Here is a 19,103-nt window from a genome sequence, read left to right as displayed (position 1 = left end):
CTCGTCTGGTCTTCAACCTTCCTAAATTCTCCCACACCACACCGCTCCTCCGCTCCCTTCACTGGCTTCCGGTAACTGCTAGAATCCACTTCAAGACACTGGTACTTGCTTACCATGCTGTGAATGGATCTGACCCTTCCTACATCCAGGACATGGTTAAACCGTACACCCCAGCATGTGTACTCCGCTCTGCATCAGCCAAACAGCTCGCTGCACCCGCACTGCGAGGGGGATCCAAGTTCCCATCAGCAAAAACAAGTGGGTTTGCTATCCTGGCTCCAAAATGGTGGAATGAGCTCCCCATTGAAATCAGGACAACAGATAGCTTGCACATCTTCCGGCGCAGACTGAAAAACGAATCTCTTTCGACTCCACTTCGAGCGATAGAATTAATAACAAAGCACTTATATACTAATAAAGGACTGGCTTATCTAAAGCCAGTTGAGTAGCACTTGAAATGTTTTAGCTCTATGAAACCTGGTGTACTTATATAATTCTGTTTTCTTCAAGTTTGCATCTTGTTGAACGCACTTATTGTAAGTCGCTTTAAAAAAAATAAAAGCGTCAGCTAAAAATCAATGTAATGTAATGTAATGTAATGTAATTGTGGGCTTATCATATTTATTCGGCCACAACAGAAAAACAGAGGGGCAGGTCAGCCAAAAAGTTCAAAAGGGCCGTTGCCCGGGCAACATTAGCCCGTACCTGTGCACGTCACAAGAACACTTATCCAACAAGAATGTTTCCTCGCCTGTGAACTGCAGCAGGCAGCTGACAAAGTCTTCATATTGTTCATATTTAATTGTTCTTCAGGATGACATATTACACCGTTTATGCAAACAAGTATTTTAACTGTTTTTAATACTGCTGCAGTTTTTATTATGTTGTCATGTTTGTGAGAGCAGCTGCAAATGTCCTCTATGGCTCTGGAGGAGTTTGGTACAGTCTTTTGGTTGAACACTGTGCATTCCAAGTCTGCATTGCAAGCTTTAAAGATGTAAGTGTTTACTGGTAAGAGAAGGTATAACAAATGATTCCGTAAGGTTGCATTGGGGGAAATATAGGATCCAACATTTCAAGAGTTTGACCCACACTGAGGACTGAAAGTCAGAATATTTCAGCTACTGCTTGACTATTTGCAAGTGCTCCAACTTTAGGGAAGAGCAACAATAAATCTCTGGAGCTACAGATTTATTTTAAAATATATAATAAAATAACTTCTGTTGCAAGTATTCTCCCGCACGGGAAAACAGGAAGTGCATTGCTGTGTCCCAATTCTGTACTACATGCTCTCTGTGCAAATTATGAACCTGTAGATAATCTTTTAATAAGTAAACATATCAAATACAAATATATTATACTTTATCATTCAAAACATGAGCTTCAAAATATCAACATGCCTGTTCCCTTTGTATGCCAAATGCCAATTCCACTACACAATTAGCAGCAGTTTTTCTTGAAATACTCAAAGTACAAGTCTTACATTTACAATTTGAAGACTTTGTCAGCTGCCTACATTTACAGAAATATTTATTAATGTGCACTGTCCCTGTTAAATAAATGAATAAATACAAAAATAAAATACATGTTGTTTTTAAATGCTCCATCATCCTGAGAACGATAAAATGGAATTGGGCCTTTGATTATGTCAGTCTGTCTAATAGCAGCCCTGGTGTTCAGTCTGGCAGCTGCACATTCGTTGACACTGAGCATCCACTTGAAACCTTGACAGTGTTTCACCTGCCGGTCGGAGACGACATCATCAGGCCAGACAGAGTGAGTCACCTTAGTGTCGGCTCCTCAAACAAAGGTGGCTTTTAATTTACTGCGGTCTATCTGCCCTTTGCCCTCGCTCTGCTCCATCTGTCTCCGGGCTGGGACCATGGAGGGCAAGTCTGAAGTCTGGTACACTGCAGACCTCATCCTGCTGCCACGGCAACGCAGCTCCAAGGCCACACCCTCCCACTTCCTGTCCAGCTCTGAGCCCTGAGAGCCCTGCAGGCCTCGGGGCCCTCTTTGGGCTCGCCTGCTGTCCTCTTTGTCAGTCGTGGCCCTGATGTTGTCCAAATCCAACGCTCGTTTTGGTGTCGAGTGGTGAGAGCGGGATGAAGGTGACTTGGATTTGCGACGTGAACGAATAGGAGGCCGTGGGGGAGGAAGAGGAGGAGGAGAGGGAGAGGGAGGTGTTGGGTTTGAAGGTATCGTTCTTCTGTTGGGCATTTTGAAACCTCTTCCTCCTCCTTCTCCTCTGCCTCTTTCCCTGTCTCTCGATCTGTTTCTGTCTTTTCCTGAGGAAGAAGAGGCTGATTTAAAAAAAGAAAGACAAACAGATGGTGGAAATATAAGAAATGACAAATAAAACAAATGACAAAGCACTCACCGGCACTGCAAACCATCCAACATGCAGGGAAGAAATCACTCACGGGAAACACAAAATAAGAGCAAAATGCTTGTGTCTGTGGTGCAGTGAGAAGTACTATTAAAAATACAAGACAGAAGCAACAGCCAGACTAAAGCTAGGATATCTTCATCCCACGGTATGTTTATGTTTATGTGTGTGTGTGTGTGTGTGTGTGTGTGTGTGTGTGTGTGTGTGTGTGTGTGTGTGTGTGTGTGTGTGTGTGTGTGTGTGTGTGTGTGTGTGTGTGTGTGTGTGTGTGTGTGTGTGTGTGTGTGTGTGTGTGTGTGTGTGTGTGTGTGTGTGTGTGTGTCAATTAATTCGTATAATTGTGTGTGTCCATCTCAATATAGCCTGCTGCCATCTACTGGCTAAGAGAAAGAGAGATTAATAGTCTTACTTTTAAGTAACCGCTATTTTATTAATTATTTAGTGGGAATGCTTACACAGCATTCCAACTATCTGTTATGCTACGCACAAAATTCTTTATTATTCCGCCGGGTTATTTTGCGCTGCTTCTTCTCCCACATTGAACATTGCAGAAACTCCGTTCAAACATCAAAACGTTCAGCTCGGTCGGGAATCAATGGCTACTTTTATCATTCATAACTTTCAAAATTCCAGAGATACATCCCATAGATCCCATTTTTAACATGGAAGTCAATGGAGAACTCTTCAGACTACAGCAAACTTCATGCAACTTCAACTGCTAACTGCTCCTTCTTCAACTGCTAACTGCTCCTTCATACTTTCACTCAGAAACCTCGGTAACACTTTACGGTAAGGGTACATGAATCATCATGAATTCATGCATGACTTAATGCATGAAAAAGCATGGATTCATTCATGTAGTACTCATGAACTATCAGTAATGTACAAGTATTAATGGTATCTCATGCATGACTTAATGCAGGAACAATACCTTAATTAATGCATCAACTAAGGTATCTCAATCATCAAGACTTCTGAGTTATTAATGATGTTCATGTCTTCTTCATATAGATCTGCAATTAAAGTGTCAGGCCAAAAAACTGACCAGTCACAGCAATTCCAAGTGTTGTAATCATGATTAACTAAGCATGACTTTGTCATTACTCCATCATGTTTGTGCCCCTTCAAATAAAGTGGTGACCCGGTTGGTCGGTCATAGCAGTGCATGTATTGTGTTGAATTCAAAGTGTTGACCCCAACCCTGTTCAGGGTGTTGACTATTAATCATATGTTAGTTATCAGTGTAAACGATGGAACAGGTGCAGATCTATATGAAGAAGACATGAACATCATTAATAACTCACAAGTCATTACGATTGAGATACCTTAGTTGATGCGTTAATTAAGGTATTGTTCCTGCATTAAGTCATGCATGAGATACCATTAATACCTGTACATTACTGATAGTTCATGAGTACTAAATGAAAGAATTCATGCTTTTTCATGCATTAAGTCATGCATGAATTCATGATGATTCATGTACCCTTACCGTAAAGTGTTACCAAAACCTCATTCCAACTTTCAAATGTCACACATCTTTCCGACATTATTCGTGTAACAGAACTTTTAAATCTGATTCTTACTTCTACAGATATTAAACATTGTTCAGACCTTGGTAAAGAGGCCTTCTTCAGATGCTTGATGTCACAGCTAGAGTGGAGGACAGATTTAATTTTGAAAAAAAAAACATGGAAACCTTGGATCTCTGGACAGTCGTTAGCTCAAATATAAACACCTGTGTCATGGAACACGATGATGTCATAACTCCAACTGACATGCTCAGAGCAGCAGACTTCAGATAGTGGTTAACGGTCCAGCCCTCAACAGCTCTACGTCAATTATGGGGTGTCATCATATGCCGTTTCCATGGAAACGCATCCCTCGCCATAAAATACGATGTCGCTGTAACTCCAATGGACACGGTCCGATCGTCCCCCAAACTTTGCTTGTATATCACCGGTCCATGCCTCAACAGCTCTACCCCAAATCTGACATCTCACCATATGCTGTTTCCATGGAAACGCATCCCTCGCCATAAAACGGTCAAAACAGCACCACACTTCAGATAATGGTTAACGCTCCAGCCCTCAACAGCTCTACGTCAATTATGGGGTTTCATCATATACCGTTTCCATGGAAATGCATCCCTCACCATAAAGAAGATGTCGCTATAACTCCTATGAAAATGTTCAAAAAGTGCTCAAACTTCACATGTGTGCTAACAGTCCAGCCGTGAATACATCTACGGGACAGTTTTGAGATTTCTTCAAATGCCGTTTCCATGGCAACAGAATGCTCACCATGAAACACGGTTTTCTCATAACTTCAGTGAAAATACTCCAAAGAGCCCAAAACCTCACAGGTTTGGTAACGATGCAGCCATCAACGCATCTAAGCGTATTATGGGATGTCATCAAATACCGTTGGCATGGCGACAGAACATTCTCTGTCAAGTTAGTTCAAAAGTTTGCAGTTCAAATATTCTGCTGCTTTTCCAATCCTTTTTACTTTCTTTTCTTCTCTCATCACACATTCAAGCCCCCAGTGTTCATGTATCACTTCAATCTAAATTCTTCACTTTCTTCTTACACATTACATTTCAGCATAGCAGTTTAGCGTCAGCTTTTCAGCATAAAGCATTCTCACTAGCAATTTCTTCAGGGATTGTATTCTCTAGTTAATAATGATATACACTCAGCCATTGTTGATGTGTTTGGTTCTTCCTGCTGTAACAAGTGTCAATGTCAGTGTCAGTGAAAGTAAAGAATAGTGGATGTTGGATGATGGATGTAAAAGCCCTCCCTGCTGTTCTCATTCCAGGGTTTCATTTAATTGTAATGCTAGCTGCATGCCCCATGGATGGCAATGTCAGACAGTATTGCTGCAGACTGAAGTTTCCATTGGATAGATTGGCATGAAACTGGGTTCAGACAGGAAGACTTGAAATAACTTTGAGGATGCCTTAAAGCAGATGTAGGCATATTTTTTCTGGAAAAGGTTAAAAAATATGCCATCATTTGAAAAAAGCTTCTCCTTCATGCAGAGCATGGGGACATGCACATGTTTGATACAGCAATGTGACAGTTCTAATCATCATCCCGATCATGAGTGTGAGGCAAATGACTTTATTAAGTGGCAATTCTTTGTTAACTTGTAAAGCCCTTTCACAAACTGTTATTAGAGCCTCTAAAGAAGAACTTCAATTAGCCACAACTGTAAGTCTTTGGCTATGGTTAGGCTAAGCTATTAGCAACATTTCCCTCATCTGTCAAATGCCTCCCTGGTATTTATTTTTTAGTGTTTCTTTTTCAGATTCCCTTTTTGATCAGTTCCAGTTTTTTTTATTGTGAATTCACTATGTTGGCAGTTGTGCAAATGCAAATAGCATCTTTTCCTGCAGAATTTAGCATCCGTTTTGGCAGAGCATCCTATGAACGGCCTCTTTCTGAATCAACACAGGCAATATTTGTATCTAGTACTGCAATATTTCACAAATAGTTTTACATTTTCCAAGCTTTGTCTGGGAGAGGGGTAGGAGGGCAACCAAAAAACGTACAAAGTCAAATGTAAGTGTTTGTCTAGTTTCCTTCAGACTCCTTGACTTACAATATGCTTTAGCAAACATTAGAATGCTAAAAATCTAAGCTAACTGAGGAAACACTATAGCAAACATCAACATGTTCGCATTAGATTAGATTCACTGTATTAAACCCAATTTGGGAAACAGCATTTTCACTGTGAGCCTGTTAGCAAGCTGATGTTAGCATTTAAGGTTAAACAACCTTGCAGAGCAACCCAGTCTCACGGCATTTTGTGTTATAGTCACAACATTTAATCTATGGATTCATGTTCACCAACACGATTTTCCCCTTTTTTCCATGTCACACAGAACGATTTTAAAAGCAATGTATTTCTATTGGTAGTATGTTTCGTGCCTGCACCACGTCTTTTTGTCCGGTCGGGTCTTGGAAGACCGGAAGCTGTGTAGTTAATAAAAAACATGTTCTTACTCAATACGCCGCGATTATTGTTTTTATTTTAAATCGTATAATGTCGGACTTATTTTGCAGTCCGCGAGGAAGATAAATGGGGCTCAGGGCCTCAGAATACTGAAATCTGTATTTTTAAAAATCTTTTTTTCCTTCAAATGTGTAATTATTTTCTAAATAACACACTGTTATTTACTCAACAACACATATTATGTAACTACGGATTTAAGTGCTATAAAAGTGCAAATGTAAACTTCTCTTGCTTAGTCACTCTCATAGTTAAGTACCTTTTGTTGAAATTACTACTTATTTTCAACCAATCATTTTTTATTACTTCTCCCACCAGCAGATGGAGCCATTTGAGATGAGAAGCTAAATATTCTGAAGCAATTATTTTGTTGTCCAGCAGTGGGCTTGGGCAACGGTCCCAACAAGAGCCAGTGAACTGAAGCATTCAATTCCAACTGTATTCATAAAAACAGCTTGTGTGAACAATGGTTTCCCATGCAATTACAGCTACAATCAGATAACTCATTGTTTCCTTGAGCATGAAAACAGGAATTACACGAAGAAGAAGAGATTGATTTACTATACTCAAAATGGATTTTTACTAAAGTGTCAGAAATAATTTTACGGTTGTCATAAAGCTCTTCTTTGTCCTTCATCACGAGACACTAGAAAGGAGATTATTCCCGTATCCACCGTCCTGAAAGATACAGATCCTTGTTTTTTGTCCAAAAAATGGACATCAGTCAGGCAAAACCTAGATTTTGTTCTATGTCAGTGTCTGTAAGCCAGAGGGAAGGAAAGGTGAGAGGCAAAGATCTGCTTCTCTCTCTCCTTCTGTTTCTTTAAAGTCGTGTTTAACTTTATTCAGTACAGTATATGGACTATACAGTTGCTGCTGTTGACACATGTCAGACTCTGAGGAAACAAAAACTAAATAATATGTGGTTGAAATTTGCATGAAAGCAGCTACAGAATAAGAAAAGTAATGTGATTCAAAACTAAGACACAAATATTGTAATGCTCTGTGTTTGTAGGTGAGCATGAGCACGTACGTGCACGTTGAAATAAGCATGTGTGTGTGTGTGAGTGAGGACGAGAAAGAAACAGAAGCTAGTTTTGTTTGTAGACTACCAAAGAACCTAGTATGACAAAGCTGGCCTAACAAGGCGTTGAGCAGAGGGGAACCCATGCATAGCATTTGACTCTGAAAACCTGAGATTTTAGTGAAGTTTCAGTTTCAGACTCCACTCGAGTAAATGTTGCAAAACAATGTTAAACTCCCTTACAAGTTAAAAGTCAATATTTTAAAATCTTACACAATTAAAAGTACAAAGGAATACCTGGCAAAGTGTACTTAAAGTAAAAGCACTCATTATGCAATCCAAAGACAAAAAGTGTTTTTATAAAAGGATTATTTTACTATTATATGTCAATGTTATGAAAGCCTTTGTGCAACTTAATCTTACAGTTCCTTTGGTTTAATAAAACAATTACTTATTTTTCTGTGAAAACCATAAGTGTAAAGTAAAACCAGCTATTACATAAAACAAAGTATAGCAGCTGGGGGACAATTAGTATATCTTCAGAGTATTATTGTTAATAACAAAATTATTACTAATTCTTAGCTGCAAAATCATCCAACTACAGTGGAACATTTGAAAGACTGAGGAGGTGTACGTGATGTACAAAACAACACGTCACACAATTGTTCATGAAAAATAATATTTTAGTGTGGAGATGGACACTTTTTATTCTCTATCTGGCCGAACAGAAAATTATTTTTGAAAGTTGTTGGTTTTGCGTTTTTCTTTATTTCATTTTTTTCCCCTATTTAGAACGTGACTGTGTTCTTGACATAGTTCCTAAGAGTGATTGGTATTAAAAAGGTAAGAAGCAACTCAAAACTTTACATCAGAAGTTACACTTCACTTCTGGCTATTCCAATGGTGTTTGACATTAAAAATCAAGAAATAGAGATGCATAAAAATACCAAGGAGCTCAGAGCCTTCAAGCACAGAAGTAGTGAAAACAAATCTGACACACATATACTGATGGCAAATGACGTGAGAAGAATGGATATTATGAAAAGTCTAAAAAAAGAAAGGAGGCTGCTCACATGAGGCTCTACAGAGAGAGTTCATCGTTATAACATTTATTTGATCTATTTACAGACAGTACAGTCAACTGAACAGAAGAGAGGAGAATTTATTGCTATTCTAAACAGCATGGCTGCACTGCGATCCAACAATGACTATGGCAACAAATTGTGAATTCACAAAGATGACTATGTACAAATTAATACTTTTAATTGAAAGGTTGTAAAAATGAAAAAGGATGTGGGATAAATTAATGTCTTCTAGAGAATATAGTATAGGGTAAAGTAAGAGTGTTTTGAAACAGATTGTCGTGTTAGCCCGTTATTTTCCAGACACTGTTGAATTGCTAAACAGAAAATGTGTGCTGCAGTGTGATGTAGTGCAAAGAAGAGGAATGGAGATGAAAAACTGCCTTTTTACACAGTCAGTGCACACGCTTCTGGATCATTTTCGCCAGAGAGCGATATTCCATGTGTGCGCTCTCACTGCAGTCCGTTTTCATGGGTGACACGAGAAATGCCTGAGGTGAGGGAACAGCGCTGGAGACACAGAGTGTACTGTGCCTGTGAAGAAACAGCTGAGCAGATGTGTGTGTTCCTGTGTTTGTATTTATGGGGTCAGGCCAGCTGTGTCAGTATGCAGTGTGCTCAAAAGCATTGGAAAATAATATATGGGTCACGCTAAATTTGGAACAGCTAGTGTTTGTTAGCAAATGCTCTGATCCTAGTGCTGTAAAACAGATGTTTTCATGGTAAAATAATAAAAAGCAGGGAGAAAAAGTTTTATAAACATGTGAAAAGATGTGTTGTTTGTAATTGGCTAAAGTGCATTGTTAGATTCTGTACACTGGAGGGGGGGGGGGGAGTAGACAGTTTGGCACTGGTCGTCGCCGATTTGTCGTGAGCATGTCCTCGAGCTAACGTCTCCAGAAAGTAATCCACAGCAAATCCGCTCAAAGGTTCACACAGATACAAACCACACAGAAGGGAAATATCTGGACAAGTTCAGTCCGAGCCTAATGCATCCACTTCTCCTCGCTTTATGTGTCTGGACTAGTTTATCTTCAGGCTGCTGTTGACTCACAGTAGATGCTGGCCGTAGCTTATCACTATATCCTTGGTTTTAACTAATTAACACTCACTTCTAAGGCATGTGATAAATGCTCAGTATTTTACATTACTTAATGTATTTTACCTTACATGTTCTGTCGCTTTAATTGAATTATGAAATAAAGGGAGGAGACCTGGATGTATTCTGGGCCAAGTGTGACTGACAAAGAACTTCAAACCGACTTTGTCGAGGGTCCTGTCCTACAGTCAGGTAAAGGGAGAGGTGAAAGTTCAAAGGTTTTTCACACCGGGGAAGTACCTGAGCTAGGCCGCTCGTCCTGTGCTTGCTGTTGGGGTCGGGGGTGGGGTTTGCACTGGAGGGCCGAGGGAGTGACGTAGGTGAGGCAGGGGCTGTCAATGTCCCCCTCTCCCACCAGAGTCAGGTCGGACAGCGTGTCCTCCTCCAGCATCTGGACAGATTCTCCCCTGGAGTCCTGGAGGAGAGCAGGCTGGGCCCCCCAGGTGGACGGGTGGATGGGGGAGATGGTGCCAGGAAACGGAGGGGGTGGCCTGCCTTTCCTCCCCCCTCCACTCTCAGTTCCCAGCGCGGAGTCCAAGCTCTGGGACTGATGGCTCGCGTTGAGCAAGTGGCCGCCGCCCCCCCCGCCTCCTCCTCCTCCCCTGTCATTGCTATTGGCCTTATTGCCCCTGCGACCGCTGCTGGGTAGGCTGCCGTTGTTGGGGTTACGGGTGTGAGGGGTGGAGCAACTGGGCTCAGTGTCGTAGGGAGGAGGCGCGGCCCGGTTGGTTGTCACCGGCGACAAGCGCAGAAAGTCTGGGAGCTGCAGGTCGCTTTTGTTTAGCAGGCCTCGCTGGTCGTCTGCTCGGTTGCTCTGAGCTTTGGATATGAGGTCGAAGAACTCTGCGGACACACACACACACACACACACACACACACACACACACACACACACACACACACACACACACACACACACACACACAAATGAATAATCTCCCACATTAACATCTTGAAAACACTTGTAATTGAGAAAGCATGCAGCAGAGGGTTTGTATTAATTAGTTAGACAAGTCAAAGCTACATTCGGTGTGAGCAGAGGTGACTGTGCTACATGTAGCTAGCTAGCTTTGGAAGGTGCTGCGTCTACAACACGGCATACAGGCCAAAGGGTTAGTGTGATCACAGCAACCAAGCTACGGAAACAAAAGAGACAGAGAGAGATGGAGGTCGTTCAGTCTTTACCTTCAGCTTCGTCTATATTAATCTTTTTCTGCTTTCTTTTCTCCGGAGCCTTATGGAGAGAGACAGAGTGGTTGGGTAAGGGCTGGCTGCCTGTGTCAGGGCCGTTTTCCCCATGGGGGCGGGCTGAACCGGCTTTCCCTGACGGCCTGTCCTCCCCCTGGAGGGCCACAAGGAGAGCGGAGGGGGCTGTTAGAGCCCTGGTAAGTGAGGATGGTACAAGTACGGGCGCAAGTAATGACAACACGGTGGGGACTAGTGCTACTGAAGGTGGGGAGGGTGATAAAGGGTCAAATGAGAACAATTTAACGGTGGGAAGGGGGCAGATGTTTTTGATTTGGACAATTAAATTGATAATGAATTTGGTTTGTGTGATTCATCATCAATGACATGTATAGAGAGTAATTCTAGTAAAACATATATCTATGTTAGATTCTTATAGAAAGACAGATGGGATGTTCCATTCAGACAAGCACAATGCTTAACACTGTGTGCTAAGCATCACCAACACGTAGGCTAACAGTACAACACACCACAACACCAGAGGAACCAACTTCCTACTTCATAAAGCCGCACTACTGCCCTTCAAGTGGGATACAACTAGCATTTTCAAAAATCTATAAATAATCAACCAACAAAGCAATGCATGACCTTTACAGATGGCCACCAATCAGGTTAAAAGAATACTTCATCCCCAAAATGATCATTTGTATATCAATTACTCAACCAGGGTTACCTTCATTTATTTTTTGTTAACTTTTCTCACATGCCTCCACAGTGAATGACATGAGTACAAACACATGAGTAAACTGTTGACCAATTGAGGTATGGGCGTCACTTTTAACAACAGTCGAGCTATAAATAAAGGATCCTTTACTAACTGACACTTAAGTCGTGTTTTTCCATGTGAGTCCGAAGTACAGTTTCGCAAGAGTTGCTAAACAGTTGTTTTGATATAATTGAGCTACTGTTACACCACGTTTACGTACGTTTATTTAAAAGAAAATCTGTTTTTGCATTCTTTATTTTTGAGACATGCATGAAAAGTTGTCACAAATTCAAGGTAACACAGGGTGAGTATTTGAAATTGCAAATGATCATTTTGGGGGTAAAATATTACTTTGAAGCCACAATCATAACAAGAAAAACCCGCACAGCATTCTACAGTTCTACTGCCACCACCAACGAAGAGCTTTCCAGGTGCACAGAGGGGGTCTTTGAGGCTCGGAGACCCAGCAAACGCTGCGGCAGGCTGGGCTCTGATGGCCCTGCCTCTTGGTTTGTTATGGAAGAAAGAGAACCAGCAAACCAGTAGAGAAAAGTTGACGATGCATTCGGCCACAGGCACACCATAAAAATGGAACATTAGGAACCTGGAGAGTGTGACAGGGCTCCGCAGCGACAGTGCACATACAATAAATAAACAAACACAGCCCCAACGCCGACAGAGACATCATACACCTGCCCACATTTCTGACACGTTGCAAACAGACATGGGAGATTGACGACAGCGAGAGAGACACTTAGTAGCGTGACATCATCAACCGGGAAGTGGAGACATTCTGTGGGTTATGGAACATTCCAGAGCGAGAAGGAAACAGGCAATAAGATGCTGGGGTGGGATCTTACTGTTGTCGATTGGTTTCTGCTGGTGGACGCCGCGACAAGGTTCTTTGAGGGAGCTGCTTTCTGTTTGTCTGCTGGATGAAGAAAAAACATTGAAACAGCAATACATATACAAGTTTTTTGTTACTCGATTAAATGTTCTAATGATAGCAACTGCATGTGTGTTCCTAACCTTTCGCAGGAGTGTTTTCTGCTAGATCTAATACCACTCGAAGCCCGTCCAGGTTGGATATAGGAAGACCGAGATCTAATGGCTCCATCTCCCCACTCTGCATCACACAGAACATGACGTCATCACATGTGCTGACTGTATGTATTTCTGTCTATCTGAATGAGTATGGACTTACAATGCGTGCCACTAAGTTGGCCAGGTGCAGGCCGTATTTGGCCACCACAGGCCTGAGGACCTCTGCCACAGGCTTGGTTGGTTTTGCTTTTAGGCCCACAGAGCGGTTTATAGGAACCAAGTCGAGTCTGGAAAAGAAGAAATAAAATGTTCTGTAGCAGTCAAATAAGTTGTATTTGTGCAACTGATATATTAGGGGGGATTGTGGGTCAAAATATGAATGGATTACAGGGAAGGAAGGGATAAAAAACGCAAAGGACATATGTTCCCTCCTCACTAACATATCTCTGAGGCGTACTGTTTACCAGCGGCATCTTTTGTCTAATGAGGTTGATCCCCTCTTGCAGTGAGTTTTGTTCTCATGAATATACCAAATTATTCCCGTAAATAGAATCTCAAGTTTTTTTCTGATACATTCATGACTGCATTCTTGGAAATCCAGAAGTTCTTCTCAGAATTATCCCCAGGCATTGGCAATGTCCTTTTTTTTCCCACTTCAATGGCATTAATACACAGTTGTATAACTGTGGTTTCACAACGAGCATTTTTTCCCTCAGTTTTACTCTCAGTACAGCTTTGAAGTGTTGTAAAGCTTATAGTTGTTCTCAAGATAAACGTACCTGAAGAGAGTGCGTTTTTCTAGTCGAAGGTCCCGCGAGCACAACGTCAGACAGTCTTGGTCTAACACAAGTGGCTGATGGAGTGAGGCAGAGAATACGAGAGAAGTTATTATGGAAAATGTTCAGGTATTTGCCCAACCCTAAAATGAAATCAGTGACTGTTAAATAGAACAGCAAGAGATAAAACATGTGAGGATTACAGCTCTCTGAACCACTGACTGATTCGAAGAAAATGTGGTACATTTCAATCCACTACATTTGACAGCGTTATTCACCAGTGTCTTTACAGACTATTAGGTAATACAAAAAATGTACATTGACATATCGTTATATGTTCAGATACCCAGCAGCAGTATGTATTTAGTACTTACAATTAGCTCCACATTTAACAGCTCTGATAAACATGCTACCGAATCAATAATCATAATCCAGTCATTTAATATAAATTATTCTCAAATGGGTCATAACAGGTACTACTACTTTTGATACATTTTGATGCCAATACTTTGGTACCTTTACTATTAAGATTTTGAATGCAGGACTGTGACTTACAATAGTATAACATGAGTACTTCTTTCCCACCTGCACATAACACATTGTCTTTGGACCTATTGTGTGTATACAAAATATAGATTATATAGATTTATATGTATCTTTCAACTTTGTTTGGCATGACTCATTGTGTTATTTGATCATTTGTATAAAGAATATTTGAAGCCCCCATGAGAGGTCTTTTGGTCAGCAGCATGTGCACTTTGTGTTGTACCTTCTCCCCTCCGACCAAGAAGAGGTCTATAGCTGCCAGGTTGATGCAGAGCTTCTCACAGAGGCCCAGCAACAGCTCCCTGATGGACACCCCTGCCCTCAGTGGCACTGAGCAACATGAGCCGTCCGGCAGGCTTATGTTACACTGCCTCAAGGGGGCGCTGCTCCCCCCACGCTCTGCTGACAACGAGACTGCACCGCGGGAAACATCCGCCTGAAGGAATAAAGCCGAGACAAAGAGTCAGGGGGAGAGGAAAACGTGATAGTAAAAAATGTAAGAGAAACAAAAAGCATTATTTTACTATTCTCAATGTTTTTATGCTCTTATAGCAGATACATTGATAGGGAGAGGCTGCAGACGAAGCTGCTTAGCAAAGAAATGAATGACTGTGTGCCTATGACTGCAATGTCTAAACTAATTATCAGAGGGGGATGTTTCAATGCAGACTGACCTCATTCTTCCCCGACCCCGGCGTCCCTAGCTCCAGACTGGCTCCTGAAGACAGCGAGCCCTGGGACTCACGGCGACCATTGCTGCCAGGGAAATCTGAAAGAGAATACACACATCAGCCAAAGGGGAAATCTACAAACTTCTACGTCCAACTTGGAAAATAGCCCTCCAATTATGCGGCAATCTACACAAACAATAAAATGTTAAACAACGTGTTAAACTACTCACTGTAGTTGAAGTCGGCCAGCTCTCGTTTTTTGGGGCCTTTGCCGAAGCTCCTGTTGCGCGACCAAGAAAAGAACAAGCCTTTCTTCCGATCTCCTGAATCATCCTTAGAGTCATCATTTAAAGACCTGCCCGACTTGCTCTTTTTGTCCTCCTATAAGACACAAACAAAATCAATTAAGGGACACAAGGACACAGCTGCCAACACAAGAAACCAAGCAGAGGATACATGGATGAATAAAACCTGATGTGGGACGACACAAAAATAAATACAGGCAAACCAAACGCTGTGCTTTTATCACGCCCGACTGAATCATCTTTTGCACTAGGTGGCAATGGCCAGTCTTATTCCAGATCTTAGTGAAAAAGTTTTTATTATCTATTACAAACATTTCACAACACTAATGACAAGACGCAGCCAAATGGAAAATACTTGTGGAGGCTTTGCATTGCATCTTACCTTCTTGGGTGTTGACAGGTTGGAGCGGTCGGAGCTGGTGGTGCTGTGTTTGGAGTTGGGGCTGCTGGGGATGTGGTAAGGGTCCGGCAAGGGTCTTCCCTCCACTTCTGCCAGCATACACTCCTGGTACAGCAGAGACTTGAGGAACCGCGTGTAGCTGTCGAACTTCATCAGGTTAAAGATCTAAATAGGTGAAAAGGAAGGAAAGGAGTAATCAGCGGGCAACAGAAAAATGCAGGAAGGAATTAACAAACACAGAACAAAGAGGGTAGCAAAAGGCTAAATTCAATAAGGAAAAGCTATGGAAGACAAGAAGAGATGGGACAAAATGCAATGGCATAAGGATTTAAAACTAAAGGTAAATTCAAAGGAGAAAAGAGGATGGTTTGAGAGGATTAAGAATTGCAAACTAAAAAGTAACACTGCTAAAAATGGATGACAAAAACATGTTGAATGCAAGGGAAATTAGAAATAAAGACAAAGACTCATATCCCACGAGCAGCCCCTTCGGGTAGTTCCTATTCACAAGGTGTGTTTTCTTGGAATCCTAAAAAAAAAAAGTGTGGCACGATATCTTACAGCGCCCAAGGGCATTTTGGAGAAGCTCATCTCCTTTGTGTGTGTGTGTGTGTGTGTGTGTGTGTGTGTGTGTGTGTGTGTGTGTGTGTGTGTGTGCGTGCGTGCGTGCGTGCGTGCGTGCGTGCGTGCGTGCGTGCGTGCGTGCGTGCGTGTAAATACATTTGCCCCTCAGAGATAGCCTTTTTTGCATTTCCCATTCAAAAGGATAGTCAGAGGTCACTACAGATACTGGAACAGAATCAGCTTTCGAGATTCTAATACAAAAGTGTTGAGTTTGTGTTTATCAGCTACCTGCAGCTGCTGCTCCTTGAACATGTCAGGTCGGGGGGCGTTGAGAATGTCGTCGGCAAGTTGGGCTTGACTATCGATGTTGACCGGTGTTGTGGCTTTACTGGACAAGAAGCTGTTGTAGATCTCCCTGGCGCGCTGAGAGAGCTGGAGAAGGTCGATATGTAGATAACAAAAAGACAGAGAGTAAGGAATGAGTTAGAAGAAGATGAGGAATTACAGGAGCTGATTGAAAGAAAACGTCACCTTAATAATGATCGTTTTTATAGCAATTTCACAGCCCTGAACCTGGATTCTTAAGGAAAGTTTGTTTCTAGCAATTGATTAGAATCTTGATAAATCGAGTAATTAATATAAAAATTGTAATTTTGGGACTGAAATGTTCGTCTAACATGTAACATTTTCCCTCATTATTGTGGTGTAAATGGAAGCATGTGTGTGATCAATGTCCTGCATGTCAGTTACCTGCTTCTTGTCATTCTCAGGCACGTGGCTAAAGAACTCACAAGCCTGCCAGAACAGGATGTTCTCCTCGCTGAACTCTTTCTTTAGGAACTCCTGCAACACAAGCATACAAAATTAGGAAAAGATGGCAAATGTATGGAAACATATCCGCAATGTGAATGTGCCATGTGTGTTACATTACCGAGAAGTAGCGGACCCCCACAGGGTCCTGCAGCAGCCTCTCGAAGCAGACGGCCCAGCTGGCCACTCTCCGCTCCGTGTGGCGCCGGTGGCTCTGAACACTGGGCAGGCTGGCATTACTGTTCAGACTGTTGTCGCTGCTGCAGCCCTGCAGCTCCACACTGTTTAGTTCTGTACAACACAAACACACATAACATCAAATAGTTGGAAGTGACTTCAGTGACAACTCTTTGTCCTTCTCAATACGACTTTATTGGTGGTGCAATGATTAAATATGTTCTCATCTCAGTTTTTTTTTTATCACCATTCTTTTTACAGCATACTCAATGGGTTTGGGTGGGTGATATGATTAAAGCTAAAGGGATAGTTACGCACAGTTTTTTTCTTTGACTGCTTTAACAAGGGAAGAGTAGCGGTCTGTCCAGCTTGGGCTGTGTTGTTGTTGCTTTGTCTTTCACTCTGTAACACAACACCCCTATAGCACACTTTCACTATACTATCCCTCAGGTACTGATATTAGAGATTTGATTTATCCATTCTCTCTTATTACTTTTACAGTCCAAGCAACAGGTTATGACATAAGATAATATACCACGATATGTATTTTCCGTGTTTTAAGGGGAATTTGAAGCTTCACATTTTTGTCTTTTTTGTTGTTTTATTTAATTTATCCAAGTACACAAGAAGTTCCCATGTTATGCATTATATAAGATAGTGAACTCGACAGCCCGTCAGTATCCGTGGTCTCATGCAGCTGGCTGATCCAGTAATGAGTGACCCGACAGTAAAAATAAAGATATTTATAACTAGTTTAGGTAGTTTGAGAGGTAATTAAAATAGCTAAGGGTGATGATCTAAATTGAAGTGCGTGTTTTGTTCCGCTCATCGCTCAATCACAGCGGGCGGAGCAGCTGGTTATCATGCAGAGCTGCGTGTCTCCTCTCCTGTCCGATTAGACTTCACTCGCGTTTATGTCCATATCGATCAAATCTAGCTGGAAGCTCCTGCTGGCTGTCCTGCGAGAAACCGGGACCTGGCAGGGAATTATGTTTATAGGCAGTGGCGGTGCCAGAGATTTTCTTTTGGGGGTGCTGTGGGGTAGCTTGATGTTTCATAGAGGGTGCTCAAACCTTTAGGGTTTCCCATTAATGTACCGGGCGCTACAGTTGAATGTTCTACTGCAACACTCCCCACACGCACATACACAGTAGCCTATATATACACTTGTTAGTACAATGAAGGGTCGATAATCAGCTCATGGCATATAGGTGTAAGCAGGGGTAAAGTGCTATTTTTATAAATGGGGGGTGGACCTAATATCCCCTAGGGGGGTCCGGGGGCATGCTCCCCCAGGAAGATTTATTTTTTTAATATTGAAGTTAAAAGCATCAATCTGGTGCACATTAAGAGATCTATGGATACATCTCTCAACACCCATATGAAACAGAACTGTAAACAGATTTTATTTTTCTTTATTTTACAAATCACTCCCCTTTTAAACTGTATTCTTGTTTTACTGTCATATAGTATTTCATAACTGTTTTTCATTTATTATCTTATTGTTTTATAACTATAATGATCATATGAACGTTTGCCTCGGAAATAATTGTTTACATAAATCGTGACCAAACCGTTTGAGACCCGCTGAGATAACTTAGACTAAAGTTAACTATCTAAACACAGCCCCTCAGTCTGACAGGAGAGGACCCTCCTTCACCTTGTTGTAGAAACAGCTCCTTATATCCGTTAGTGCAGCTAGCTAAACAGAAGCTAACAACACGGTCCCTGGCATCTCTCTCTCTCTCTCTCTCTCTCTCTCAATGTGCACCTGCCACACACACCCCCACCCACACCCACACCCACACCCACACACACACACACACACACACACACACACACACACACACACACGTGCTTGAATGAAACACAGAGACCCAGAAGTACTTGTTCTGTAGCATATTTTTTTCGAGTCAATCATTTTTCAAATGATGAATTTCACATTGAAAAATAAAAAAAGACATACATTTCTTGGAGGTGCTTGTGGGGTGCTATGGCTCCTAGGGGGAGCTTCAGCACCCCCCTGGCGCCGCCTATGGTTATAGGGCGTAGACACGGAGCCGTTTGGCCCCCAGAGCGTTTAGTCCGCAGATCTACCAACCTTGGGACCCGTTATCGTTATCTGCGTTTTCCTGTCGGCCTCGTGTGGCCGTACCGTCTATCTGAGATAGAGAACTGTAGCGGATACAACCGTTGTCGTCCTCGTGTGGCTGCATTTTTAAACAAGTCCCAACCGTATTAAACTATT

General features: G+C 42.0%; 1 protein-coding gene across 7 annotated transcripts in view; it reads right to left on the bottom strand.

Annotated features, from left to right (window-relative positions):
* Positions 1-8,499: 8,499 nt before the first annotated feature.
* Positions 8,500-19,103, bottom strand: part of rgs12b (regulator of G protein signaling 12b) — a 51,108-nt gene continuing 40,504 nt past the window's right edge. For 2 of the 7 annotated variants that reach the window (XM_079684598.1, XM_079684599.1), the window contains 13 exons: positions 16,800-16,969; positions 16,619-16,711; positions 16,157-16,300; positions 15,287-15,469; positions 14,830-14,980; positions 14,603-14,697; positions 14,152-14,364; positions 13,386-13,459; positions 12,767-12,893; positions 12,592-12,688; positions 12,423-12,493; positions 10,797-10,953; positions 8,500-10,454 (listed from right to left, as the gene is read on the bottom strand). In XM_079684598.1, coding sequence (XP_079540724.1) covers positions 9,835-10,454; positions 10,797-10,953; positions 12,423-12,493; positions 12,592-12,688; positions 12,767-12,893; positions 13,386-13,459; positions 14,152-14,364; positions 14,603-14,697; positions 14,830-14,980; positions 15,287-15,469; positions 16,157-16,300; positions 16,619-16,711; positions 16,800-16,969 — 2,195 coding nt within the window. In that variant the 3' untranslated portion in view covers positions 8,500-9,834. The remainder of the gene's footprint in view (positions 10,455-10,796; positions 10,954-12,422; positions 12,494-12,591; positions 12,689-12,766; positions 12,894-13,385; positions 13,460-14,151; positions 14,365-14,602; positions 14,698-14,829; positions 14,981-15,286; positions 15,470-16,156; positions 16,301-16,618; positions 16,712-16,799; positions 16,970-19,103) is intronic. The other 5 variants (XM_079684601.1, XM_079684600.1, XM_079684602.1 and 2 more) reach the window with 5 other exon arrangements.

The sequence above is a fragment of the Notothenia rossii genome (genome assembly GCF_949606895.1).
Source record: "Notothenia rossii genome assembly, chromosome: 1".
Classification (NCBI taxonomy): domain Eukaryota; kingdom Metazoa; phylum Chordata; class Actinopteri; order Perciformes; family Nototheniidae; genus Notothenia; species Notothenia rossii.
This window is presented reverse-complemented; position numbering and strand designations above follow the sequence as displayed.